The following is a 14,205-nucleotide window of genomic DNA, read 5'->3' on the forward strand; positions in this document are numbered from 1 at the left end:
AACTCCCGAAAATTGACATGTAGCATTTGTATTTCAAAGCATTTTAATCATTCGGCTTTAGTACAAATACCACCGAAACATTCTCCTATACTGTACTGTTTTGGCAGATGTAAATTCACACTCTGTTTTTTCTTCTTTCCCTCTCTTTTCTTCTCTTTTTCCCTTTATTGCATTTTCAAAGGGAGTTTCAACTTTCAGACCCCCCCCCCTCTGGATCCACCAGTGCAGATCAACAGCAGTTTTGATTGAATTTAAAATGGCGTTATATAGGAGCCCCAAAATAAGATGGGCGAGGTATTTCTTTTGTATAATTATTATAGTTCTCGGGATTGGAGAGAACCACCACGCCAGAACGGTAAGTATTATGTAATGTGTACTACACGGATTGATTACATTTTATACTTTGTTTTGCAAGAGCGAGGAAGATATCAAAATTGACGCCATTTAAATAAAACATGGTGTTCCTATGTATACAGGTCGGCAATGTTTTGCTTTTAAATCAGCAACTTTATAACATTGTGTCTAGACTTGCCATAAATTTCTTTTTGATAATTTGTTACAACAAAGGCAAACTTAATCAAAATTGATCATATGAAAAAACGGTTTAACTATGTATTTCAATAAGACAAACAACCACTTTCGTTTTGTTATTTTGAGAATGGAGGGACAGCACTTGTTATCTTTCTTAGGTTAATTTACAATATTTTTAACAATATCTCTCATTTGACCGCAAATTTCTGTTGATATTTGGGTTTAAAATTGATCACGAGATATTTCTATCCTTTTACTACACTAAAAGACTGGGTCTGACCTAGTTTAATGTACTCTCTGAAACAAATTAAGCATAAAACGAGGAAGGTCACGCCTACTGTTCGCCCCGATAGACTGGCAATGCCTGTCTTTTCGTACGATAAAGACATAGGACCAGTCAATTCGCCCCGAAAGAGAATCCGCATCGAGACGTTTCACCCCAAGATGTTTCGCACCGGTTAACTACATTTATGTGGTACATGTAACAGTAAATTAATATGATGAAGTAAAATTAGTATTATAAAGTATTATTAATTATCAATAATTGTATTATAAATGTATTATTATTATTATTATTATTATTCCAATATGTATCTACCAGTTTTCATAATTATTCAACACCCGTCTCATATTCTACCTGTGCATTTCCCCCTTGGTTTGACATGGAGTCTACACCTTACGGTAATTATGTAGAAAACTAAATCAGACACTTACTGCTGATTGCTAAATAAACATAATTATTTCTGTAGGTAGTAAATCTTTCAATTTCAAAAGTACATTGATGATGGTGTAAAATGGAACTTCGCAAATGAAGCGTAGGCCACTAGTTCACATATTTGATACCCGTCTCATAATTATATTTTCTCCTCTGAAACTTGACATGGGGAGCCTCCAAACACTTTAATTAGAAAACTGAATCAGACACTCACTAATAATTGCTAAAAATAACATAATACAGTAACTAATATCTGCGGTTGATTATTGTTTTATGCATTTAATTTAAGTTATCAATGAATATGGAACAATAAGCATATTAATCATTTTAGACAGTTTTTTAATAAAGTCAATATAAATCAAATATATTAATATTTAACAAATATTTATCTTAAAACATCGCAATATATGTCGTTATAGATAAATAAATAGCACAGGCAGGAAACGTCTCAGCGCGAAAGGTCTTTCGGGGCGAATGGTCTCGGCGCGAAACGTCAATTGGTACACACTGTAAACTTTCAATCTATACATGCATACCACAGACAGACCTGGTTAAGCTTGGAACCCCCCTCCCGCAACTGGTAGTATTTTTTTTTATTATGATCTACAGTGTGAATTCGCAATTACATGTATCATAAACAAAGTTATTAATATATAAATGTAACGATATATTCACAAACTCGTTAACATCTACGTAACCCACCATATCATTTTCTCAAGTTTTAAGATTTTAAAGATTTATTGGAAGCAGATTACTTATTTTAGAAAATATTAAACAGTATGATGTATCATCAATTCCTATGTAAATCTTGAATACAAAACCTGTCTCATCAGAAAAAGTGACTTTAATAAAATCTCCTAAAAGACATAACTAACAATCTAACATATTGATACATGATTTTGAATATACACCAATGCATATTCGACCCATCGCCAACCCAACACCCCTTCCCCCAAAAAAGGACAAAGAAACAAAACAAACATATAACGAAAGATGGAATCCAACCTTCAAAGAACTATTTGAAAAGATCGAAAAATAGGAAAATTTTGTCGGCTTTTTATTTTCATTTTTTAAAGGTTAAGAAACAAAGTAAACGATATCAATCAAGTCATATCTAATTACTATGACAATTCACACTTTCATCTAATATTTTAAAGATTGCTGAAAACTGGTAAATGTTCTCCCACTCTCATAGGTGAATAACAAATCACATCAAAATTACAGACCAATCTTATTTTAGTAGAATAAGCAACACTTTTTGAAAGAGTCAATTTTAACATAGGTACGGTCTTCTACATTTCAATTATCAATTAAATTAATAATAGACAAGTTTTATTCCTGGACATTATTCCTAGACATTCTACCTTATATTTACTCTTTAAAACATCATTTTATTGGTAAAACAAATTAACATTTTTTATTATTGTAGAATGCATTTTTGATCTACCTAATTCTATATGAATTTGCTGTTATAATACTGAGGTGATTGACAGTTCAGATAAAGACATGCGACAGTAGAAAATGAGATACATCGTTTTAGAAATTTTTAAAATACTTTTTATGATATACTGATACTGATAAGTGATTAAACTAAGTGTTTCAAAATTCTGTTAAAACCTTTACTTTATAAACACTCTTTTAATTACATATTAAATTAACATTTCTTTTTTAACATTCCATTTCATTACAGGTTGCGGAAGCATACTTGTATGGTGTAAACAAGATAGACATTTGTCCACAAAATAAAACTGAGTGGGAGGAGGCATCCAGGAGACTGAACTGCTCTAATGACACTAAATCCCCTCTTAACCGATACCACTGCCTACCTGTCCACGACCTAACTACATTAATGGAGTTTTGTTATAACAGGACCAGACCTCAGGTTGTAAAAGGTAAGTACATGTATGTAACCTTATTTAGATAGAGATAATCAATGTTTAACATGGGATGAAGTTGTACCATTCAAACAGCTAAAATGAGACTGTATGATTCACTAAATGTTTACTGAATGGCAGGATTGATTTTGCTATTTGGTCAACTTTCCAGATCTCTCAGTCAACATTCAGTTGAATAAACGGCACAGCGTCCGAGTTATTCTGTAAAATGAAGATGGGGGAATAACAAAAGGAGTCTCAGATTAAAATGCTTATTTTAGGAAGGATAAGATACTACAAAATAAATATCATCCTATCTGATAACTTTTTTTTCGTCCAAACGATGTACATTTAACATAACATCGATTTGCAACATTATACAGGTTCAATACTTGGAATGTATCTATTCATAGTGGGAGAGACAAGAATGTGTACTGGGATCACAGAGGCTCGACACGAAGTTTTTCACCCTTTTATATCTACCACCTTCTATACAATAAAATACATTTTATTTTATAGAGGTGGTAGATATAAAAGGGTGAATAACTTCGTGACGAGCCCCTGTGCTGGGATTGGGATTTTTAAGACTGGGGTTGTCCCAAACATTAAATCTTGATAATTTTGTTTTCTTGCAAATAGTTTTACATTTTAATTTTTATACATTGTAGCACAAATATTGTTCCATGTTTAAGATTTCATTATAAAATAGTTAATTTGAAGCAGTTTTATAAAACTTCAAATGATATTCTACAATCAAATATCTTGTCATTTTCTCCATCTTATTCTATCGATAGTGCTCTCATCGAGGCTGACTGGTATCAGCAAAAGTCGCCTGAATTTAACAAAGATCAAGTAGATGTGTATATGAATATGAACGAGCACTTTGATTGTCTGAAAGACATTTGGTTGCCCTATCAGTTTTGAGTACGGACTGAAGGAAATACCATGCCAATAAATTCAAAATTATTACATGCAGCACAACTCTTATATTTAATATCTTTACATCAATACACATATTTGTGGTATTTTAAAACTGTTTAAAACTTATATTTTGGAATGTTTTATATTTGTTTACTATTGCATTGGTTTTTCATTATTCTAGGTTTGTGTATGGTTTATGTACAGGAAAGCAATTACTTTAATAGTTACAACTGTACAACGTTCGAAGATGGTTGTCCAGATATGTTCTATCTCAGTGATGAAAGTTATAAATGTAAGTTTAGATTTCGCCACCTTTATTTGTTTAAAATATATGGTTGTATATATGATTTTAGAGAGAGAGAGAGAGAGAGAGAGAGAGAGAGAGAGAGAGAGAGCATTAATTTCTATTTTTGATGTTTGCAGACCCAAAATGTATGGATATTGATCCGATTGGTCGCTGCTACCTCGCCGAGTCATCTTGCAAACTGGCAACAACGTTAGTTGTGGGGTTTTTTTAATCAAGTTTCATCATTAGTCTTATTTCATTGAAATTATTTGTTGACATCAGTCATGTTTATGTTCAATTTGTAACTTTCATTTTATTACTTAATTTTTACAAGAAAAAGATCCATTTTATGAGCATACATATATTTGTGTCCAATTTGTTCCATGGATTTATAGAATATTAAGATAAATCAAGTTTATATATCAAATGCACTGTCAGTGCTAAAAAAGCAGATATGTTCTTTTTGGTTTACGTATACATAATGACAAAGTTATTTTGAATATTATTGTTAAGTTTATCTTTCGGTTTTCTCAAAAATTTAATGCCTTTGATTTCGTTACAGGACTTCAAGTGATATAACATCTATTTCGAGAGCAGCTGAAAATAGTTCATCTCCAACAAGTACCGATGATGTAGTAGTTATAGCTATATCGACAAGTGTAGGATTTCTGGTACTCACTTGTATAGTAGTAGCTATTATTTACAAACGGAGGGACATTTGTTGTAAACGCAAAGGTATTTAAATTAACTCAACAATCTTTTTTGAACACTGAAATATATTTAAATTTTGACTTAAATGATTGGAATTGCTTACTCGAACCTTTTTTTTCCTGATTGATATTTAATTTATTTTATCTGTTAATTTTTTTTTCATGTAGTACAATAAACTTTATTATGACCAAATTCCACGTTTTTTCCTTGCAAAAAGAAAATAATATATTTAAAAGATAAAAAACAGAGTGTATACGTTCAAATACACCATTACCAGATCAGTTTATTGTGTTATATAATTAATTACAAGCATACTTAGTTTAACATACTAAGTTTAACCGTCTAGATGAAAACATATTTCAACAAATCGATTTAAATAAATATACAATTTCTTTGCATTTGATTTTAACATCATTAAATCAAAGTTATATACTAAAAGAACATACTGATCACTTATATACTGTAATGTTTATTTTGACTTTCCAGCATGTGTTACAGACATTGATTTTGACCATAAAGATAAAGATCCTCTGTTGCCGAGGTCAGGTGTGTGCAATTTCATATAGGAACAGGATTTTTTTTAAATTAATTTTTTTTTTGTTATTGTCAAATTTGAATTTACATTTATTTAGAAATTGCTGAAATTGAAAGTCAAGGACTAAACTATCTTTTACACGAGTTCCCGAGCGACAAAAAACCTAAACTTATTGCAAAAATATGTAAGTACAGACAAATTATATTATTATGTTTAGATTTATTTTTTGTGTTTTTGCATTAATAGTGTACATGTAATACAATCATTTTGATTAAAAATCGGTTACATGCTCATATAAATCTTTGATTTATAAATGGATACAGTGCTTACATATATTTATTTCAATCATTTGAAGTGTCAGCTCATCAACCCATATATTAATTTTATGGAACATATCTATGCAGTCTGTGTAAAAAAAATTCTCAAGCAAGTTAAGTAAGTTAAAACCCTGTCGGAAATTTATGCCATTGCCATGGTGGCATTTTTAGACCTAAGACTTGCAACATTGATAATTTGATTGCCTAGAAAATTAAGAACAATTTAGCTTGTACCATGTGAATATTCCAATGGAAAATGAAAAAAAAACATGTTTTACCTTTTTACATTAATTTCAGTAAATGTACCTCCTGAAATTTTAAGTTGGAGTATGGAGAGGAGACAACAATTTGTAGAGAGCATGAATAAGGGAAGTGTAAATGAATATAGTGGAAGAGGAATTGTGATTGGGACTGCTGACACAGGAAAGATAAATCTTGTTGAAAAACTTAAGAGAAAAAGTAATCTAAGGACGGAGTCAACAAGAGGAATCAAAATTTATTCCCATGAATTTATGCTGGACGCAAAGGAGTGCACAATTATAGGTGATAATTAAAATACACTCAGTTTTTTTGTAACACTATTAAAAGAAAATGAATGACATTAGATGCATAAAGAAGTGCAAACGGGAAAATGAATGAATGAACATAATCCATAATGCATAAGGTTGTGTAAATCTCATGAAAATATACATAAACCATCTTGAACACAGGTATGTATGGAATACCAAGTTATGTTTATGTAGGTTTTTTTCTTTTTAAAAAAATGAGTAATGAAAGTGGGAAGTATATTTCAACAGTTCAATTCTTTTTAACCAGATACAACGATAAAATAGTATTCTAAAAATGAAATATATTGCCTCATATCTCCTTATAAGAAAAAAATTGTATGCTTTTTTTTATTAAAAGAATTTTTTGACACTTAATCAACTATTCGGTCAGGGGTTTTTTTAAATATTTGTTTAATTATTTTCATTCAAAGGGTTTTCTATATTCAAAAGTTTGTATAAAGTTTGGTTTTTTTAAATATTTGATTTTTGTTAATATCACAAGCAATGTGAGTTGTTCTTTATTTAGTTTCTTTAGGACTTAACAGAGGTTGTATTAAATTAGTTACCTAAAAAATGTTATGTATTATTCCAGTGGCAAATGACAAAGAAAGGGGGGAAAAGCCCGATGGAAATGAACCCAGTCTAACTTCTTTTGACAAAATGGAACTCAAAGACGTACAGACAGGAGAACATCTTATTGCAAAACAGACAAATTTAGATACTGAGCCACCTGTCAGTAACTCAAGAGACCCCTCTGATGTAGTGCTTAAAGTCAACAAAAGTCAGATATTGCAACCATTGGGTGATATCTGTTGTTGTGTACGTTCAAAGAACAAAACCGGAATGAAAAGGTTAAATCTTCTGGATTTCGATGGAAAAAATGCATGTCATCGCATTTTCTTTAGTTCTCGGGCGTTTTATATCGTTTTGATTGACATCTCAAAAGGCTTAGACAGACCAATGGACGAGGGATTTTACAGTGACTGGACGTACGCAGGTAAACTAAAACATCCAGTTATAATGAAAACTTTTGTTTTTATAGATGTACATTAAAAATATGTAAAGACCTTTTCTCTTCTTTGTTCTCAACGAAAATTCAATAGAAAATACATCGCCGATGAAAGGATGGGATCTTATTAACATGTCAGCGGCTCCTTTTTATATGATGATGTGTGACTAGATATCATATCTTAGCCATGTTTGTGATATTCAGTTAATTTTTTATTCTTGTTAATGTGCACAGAGTCAACTTTTTAGAATAAATTATGTACATCTTTGTTTTAAGCAATAACGATTTTCTAAAATTATTTGATTGTACTGCTTTCTATTTTTAACAGATTATATAAGGTACTGGCTCAGATTCATTCATACCTACGGTTCAGTGTCCGCACCCGTTATTTTTGTAGCCTCACACCTTGGAGGCAGAGAAGCAGATAAAGATAAGACGGTCAGTGTTTATGTTTAGTGCACAACTAGATTATGGTTCATAAATGTAAAAAAAAAAATTCATTTGAATATATTCAAGATCAAACTATTTTAGTTTAAAATTTCCGTAATTCTTTGCTCTTTATCGTTGTTTGAGGATATAAAAAAAAATTATAAGCCCATAAAGTCAACCTCTTTCTTTTTATTACATAACGATACACTTTGGTGTTTAAAAAATTAACATGTCGCTGTAACGTGAATGCTTCAAGTTTTTTGTAACGCCATTTTTTAGTCTAAAGCCTGGAGACTGGCAAATCTTAGCATATGTACTCTCAAACGTTTTGTACGCACGTGTTTTTAGATGAAATAGTGTTAATGTGATATTGCCTTTTTTTAAAGTATAAAACATATTGGTTCAATACCAAAATCTTAATGATTTTATCACATTTAAACTCAATTTTTTTTATCAAGGTTCTTTTGAAGTATTTTGAGGAAATTTCTGATACTCTTCCGGAAACATTAGTAAAACACCTTGATAAAAACCGAGCATTTTTGGTGGAGAAAACGTCCGACAAGAACCTGAAAGATCTCAAAAAGTGCATTGCATCAACATTGAAATTACAGGATCACTGGGGTAAAGGTATTCCAAAATCCTGGACTAAGGTTGAGTCTGTATTAAAATTGAAGAGAAGGTCTTTCAAAATGTGTAGCATTTCAAGTATTCTCGAGGATCTTCAGAGGATAGATGACCAGCTTATAAACAATATTGGCGAATTAGTTACAGTCCTTATGTATTTTCATGATACGGGAGTAATTTTATTTCAAAAAGATTTAGAAGAAATAATTCTTGATGTGCAATGGTTTGCTGATGCCTATAAAAGCATTGTTGTGAATGACAAACATAGTCTGGAACAATTCAAAGAATTAAATGGCTCTGGTTTGTTATCTAGTCAATTACTTAATGATTTGTGGAGTAACAGCGATCTTACATTCCACGAAAACCGAGATAAACTTGTTAAACACATGGTTAAACTAGATATGATAGCAGAACTAAATTCAACACTATGGTATGTTCCATGCATGAACAAGCAACAGTACACAAAGAGCATTCTAGAAAACTGTACTGTTTCATCTACATTATGTTTTGTGTTTGAATTTTTACCGATTGATATTTTCCATTGCCTTGTTGCTTCATGCATCAACAAACATAATATGACATTATGGCAAAGTGAAGAAAAGTATTGCGTATATGACAATGTAACATTACTGGAATGTAAGAACACGACACTAACAGTGCTTATCGGTATTCGACGTGGAAAGGAGAACGCAGATGAAGAATATCCTCATTCAATTGAAATTCAAGCCATTAATATAAATGATCGTGTAGGAACAATTGACAGTTCTTTGTGGTCAGGTATGAAACAAATCATATGTGAGGTTCTATCCGATCTGACCCAGACTTTTCAAACAGACAAAGAACCATTTCATCTTGGATACAGATGTGTAAGAACACCATACGATGATTTTCCAAAGGATCATATCATATTAGAGAAGGATATATCAACTGATCGTGGGGTTAAATGCTCAAAATGTGACCAAAATCCTGAGATAGAAGTGGACTCTTTAATCGGTCATAGGAAGGTGTGCATAAAGTCAATATTAGGTTATATTAAATAAATTATATACATTTTGTGCATTGAAGATTCAAAAGAAATTTCATTGTATGTGCTTCATTAAACAAAATCAAGTTTTTATAATTCTTTAATAAATATTTCATGAATCATTTAAAATATACTTTTTCAATCGTGTGAAACCTTTCAAAATTCGGAAAACTTAGAAAATTTGAAAATGTGCAAGATATACAAGTAGCAGGATAACTGAGATGTATGTTGTTCACTAGATTCATTCGAGAACCCCCTTTTTTAGCCCACCGAAAATTAAAAATCATTCGAATGACCTAATGATTGAAAACATTAACAATCTTATTAACTTAACTTTCTCTGTGATGACTGTGTCATTCGAATTAATTTTAGAGTAATGCCTATGGCATGGAACAAATACACAAAGATGCCCTGCGCCGTACACGGGTGGCGCTTGTTGAAACCTTGGACGTGGATATCATTTATGACGAGCTTTTAGGCAAGGATATTTTCACTCCTACTATGATGGAGTATATAAAGGTAAGTTTTCTTAGCCTGTACAAAATTTTTAATTAAGTACAATATATGTACCCCCAATTCAAAAGACACAAAATATATTAATGAGATATTTTTGACTGTAAATGATAAAAACAAACTGTGCTCTAAAAATTTACACACGACCTAATAAGACCTTATTCTCTTCATGCACTGTCATTACCAGAATGAACGAACGCGCATTGAAAAAGTTCGCCGCCTTTTGGATGACTTAATTAGAAGAGGATCGAACGCTTACCACGACTTTCTTGAGGTTCTTAGGGAAACTGGGTACAAACACCTGGCAAAAAAAATCGTGGAAAATGAGGATATTCTTCGCAAAGAAAACGCTTCCAAACAAGCTAGAGCAGAAATTCATACCTCTTTTAATTTGATTTTTGATAAATCAAAAAGTAACACTCCCGTACTATCTCCTTTAGTACCGAGTGGAATTTCAAATTCAAATCCTACTTCGTTGGAATCATTTGACCCCAGTTCAACATCTAAATTATCGTCAGAATCCGTTCCCCCACCGATTAGAGCAGAGTCGTCTACTGTCGAACCTCACCCAGGTGTTTTGGTTGTTCATGAAATAGGTAAGATTTATATGTGATTGTATCACCCAATGAAGATATTTTACTTTAAAAGTAGGACTAAGATTAAGACCAAGAGGCATTGAATCAACAGTAACCTTTCAATAAAGGAACATGTAATTGGAACCTAAATTTAACATAATTCATTTTCTTTTTAAAGAAAATATAGTGTATATAAATATATGAATGTGTTTTGTTTTGTCGGAGAATTTGGGGGGGGGGGGGTTACTTTGGCTTTCAAACAAGATATTTAAGGGCTTAAATATTCCTGATTCTCTGCACAAAAACCACAACAAATTCAATTAAAAATTTTGAATCATCATAGGTATCTTAATTCTGAAGTTATATTTCAAAATAGACACTTTATAGATTCATTTAATAATATATTGGTGTGTTGAGCCACCTTAAACAGGCGGGAAAAAACTTTTACCTGATCATACCTGAAATACGCAAAGGTTTTTAAGGAGACTGGGTGGTCATCAAATAACCATTAGGTATACTGTATCTTAAATTTTTCCTTTAACCATAACCTAATATTAAGTAAAGAAAATATATAAATATTTAAGCTTTTATTTTTTTTAATTTTTATATAGAGCTCTTCTCTCAAGAGGTTTTATATAGTTAAAAATTAATACTACTATCCAGTCCTTTAAGATGGTTGAGATGATGCATATAGAAAAATACTTTTCTTTTTGATGACACCCAAGGCAATTGGACTAAAAACTGTAAAATATAATATAGAATATATGTCTTAGTCAGATTTGGAAAAGTGTTTATTGGCTATATGAGTTAAAAGGCATGGCGGGGGAGAATAGAAATAATTTGAAGTTTGATGTGACAATTTTTTTTCTTTGCACCCTAATTATCAGGCTAAAAAAACTTATATATTATTTAATTTTTTATTTTAGAATCAGATAATTAAAGATGGTGATAAAATTGATGAGAACAGTGGGGCATTACTGCTGATTTAGGAGACGGTAATTTTGGAAATGTACACCAACTTGAAAACTATCCGCAGTTTGTTGAATTTGTGTGGGATGTGCAATGTTGTTTCTTGTCCATAGTCAAGTAAAGCAAAACTTAAACTGATGCTGAAATATTAACTAAAGGAATATCAAAATGGAAGGATCTGAGGGAAAATTCGTTTTTTTTAATTGATATAAATATTTTTACAGCTTTATTTCTATTTAATTATTCTTGTTTTCTTTTTCTTTTATAACAACAAACACTTAAGGACATTTCAAACTGCGACAAAATAAATTTTGAAATGAGCATATTTCTTTTAATTGTAGGAATTGTCAATGTCCTAGTTGCAACTTTTTACAATTACATTTATTAAAAGTTCATACATGTATTTACAAAGTCGTTTTCATAGGTAGGGGGTCATTTCATTTTCTTAAATCTCTAAAGGATAATAATGACGCACACTTTTTTACAGACTTAATGCATAACAAAGTCAATACATAGTCAGCGCATGTTTGTCTATTGTTCTTGTAATGATAGATGTATATTTATACGCTTATATTAAAGGGTGATCACAAGACAAACGTGGGCTCATGGCTAAAAAGAGAAAACTGTTTCTTCATGTGCATGCGTTCCCTGCTGTAAACGATATACTTTGACTTGTTGAATATTATAATTCACCACGTGATTTCTAACCCCAGGTAACTTTGTTAATTCTACAAATCTGTAAGGTAGCACGCATTCTGCTAGACCAAATTATTTGTTTCAAGGACTCAATCCCGGGTCTTAATAAATATAATCGGATTTTTTTTTCAGACACGTAAATTCTTGACTTCAGACACAGGTTTTCGATCATCACATACTACTAGTATCAGTTTCATCCTTCATGCATCTTAATGAATCTTCTCTTCAACCAAGGGCAAAGAAGTCTAGATTCCAGATATTTGCAAAGCAGTAAGAGTAACAAAACAACAAATAATTTATTGCAACGCAGTTCAAAACCATTATGACAATAAATTTGTACTGGAAATTGACCAAACTCTATAATAAATGACTTGTAGTAAAATTGAACGAAGAATAAACGTAACAATAGTGACTGAAGAAGGACTCCAAAATACGGCGTAAAGCCTCCTTTACAAATGGCTCATAGACACTTTACAACACTGCGATCGGAATTTTTGGCTAAAGCCCCTTTCACAATTGGTGCATGGGCAGAAGCGACTGAATATTCGTGCGACCGATAACATTGAATATGAATCGTAAACTATTGCTGAAATAATCGCATTTGAAAAAAGTATTCGTACGAAATTCGCACGATCTAAGCGAGCGTTGCGCGATGTAAACGTATTAAATCTTGCGATATATCTTGCGATAAATCTTGCGTCTAAATACAACTGTTGTACAATGAAATCGACTGTTGAAAGATAATGCGATATGATCGCGCGAGAGACTAGGTATCGGACGATTGAACGTGAACAAATGCAATTGGACGTGCGATTATGCGTTCCATGGTACGAATGATCGTGCGAGTCAGAGGGGGTATATACACCACCCATATTCAGTAGACATAGCTGAACGCGAGAAAAGATACCGCCTAAGAAGATACAGATATGTAGCAGCATTTATTATTATACTTCAATATGATTATTCTATTATATCTGAATGGTCTAGAAAGTCACGTGACAGGACGATGTCATAGGAATGAAAAGGCCTTTATGAACATATAATGTTGACAAATATGATTAAATCAAAAATATTTAATCATTATGGTTCTCTTTATATTTCAGAACCAACTTAACTATATATGATTTATGAAAGAAAAGTGAGACAGTTACATAGGAAATCAAACAATCACGACATTAATGTTGCGACTGTTGAAAAGTCAAACACTATTAGAAATCAACGTATTTTGTGTAATCATGTGTTGCTTAGTAAAATAAAACGTTTATTGCATTAATGTTCAGGGAATGTGAAGATTTACTCCCCAGAAAAAACAAATTTCTCTCGGACGAAGCCCTCGGGAAATATAATTTTTCTTGAGGGAATAAATCTTCATACATGTATTTCCCTCACCACCATGCAATAAATGTATACTGTAAATTTTGATCTTAAACAGAGATACTTATACATAGTACATATTCTAGTAGCAAAGCATGGCATATTGAGGCTGATGAGTCGTGCAATGATAGTAAAACGTTGCAAGATTACATGAGACACGTTGAGCAACAGTCTCACGGTCGCAAAACAGACCCATAAACACCAGCGATTTATCTTACGATCTTTATAAATCGTGTATCACTCTTGCGAGTACACAAAACGTTGTAAAACGTTAGTACTAATGTTCGTGCGTTGCACAGCGATAATTTGGATCGCGTTCGGTCGCGTCTGAATAGTGTGCATGTCCACTATTCAGAGGAGACATGATGCGACCAGTAAAACGTATGCAACGAATGTGAGAGCTCGTGCAACGTAAGAAAGGGCTCGTGCAACGTCTGCGAGAGCTTGTGCGAAGCTTAAAAATTTCGATCGCAAAGTGGTGTAAAGTGGTCGTGCGCCAATTGTAAAAGGGGCTTAAACAGCAGCAACTCGTCTTACGACCTTTAAAAATCATG

The 14,205-nt window shown here is 32.1% G+C and overlaps 1 protein-coding gene across 4 annotated transcripts; it reads left to right on the plus strand.

Annotated features, from left to right (window-relative positions):
- Positions 1-241: 241 nt before the first annotated feature.
- On the plus strand, positions 242-14,205 carry LOC105335099 (uncharacterized). 4 transcript variants are annotated; one of them, XM_066066378.1, is made up of 14 exons: positions 242-355; positions 2,937-3,138; positions 4,223-4,333; positions 4,465-4,537; positions 4,899-5,062; positions 5,525-5,584; positions 5,671-5,757; positions 6,188-6,433; positions 7,031-7,435; positions 7,776-7,885; positions 8,335-9,504; positions 9,897-10,043; positions 10,225-10,633; positions 11,539-14,204. In XM_066066378.1, exons 1-14 carry the CDS (start codon positions 257-259, stop codon positions 11,550-11,552), a joined length of 3,297 nt encoding a protein of 1,098 aa, XP_065922450.1. In that variant the 5' UTR covers positions 242-256; the 3' UTR covers positions 11,553-14,204. The 4 variants fall into 4 exon arrangements, with proteins under 4 accessions (XP_065922450.1, XP_065922449.1, XP_065922451.1 ...); XM_066066377.1 differs by having other exon boundaries at positions 4,890-5,062; positions 11,539-14,203; XM_066066380.1 differs by lacking the exon at positions 242-355 and adding an exon at positions 1,804-1,826 and having other exon boundaries at positions 4,266-4,333; positions 4,890-5,062; positions 11,539-14,205.

The sequence above is a fragment of the Magallana gigas genome, chromosome 7 (assembly GCF_963853765.1).
Source record: "Magallana gigas chromosome 7, xbMagGiga1.1, whole genome shotgun sequence".
Classification (NCBI taxonomy): Eukaryota; Metazoa; Mollusca; class Bivalvia; order Ostreida; family Ostreidae; genus Magallana; species Magallana gigas.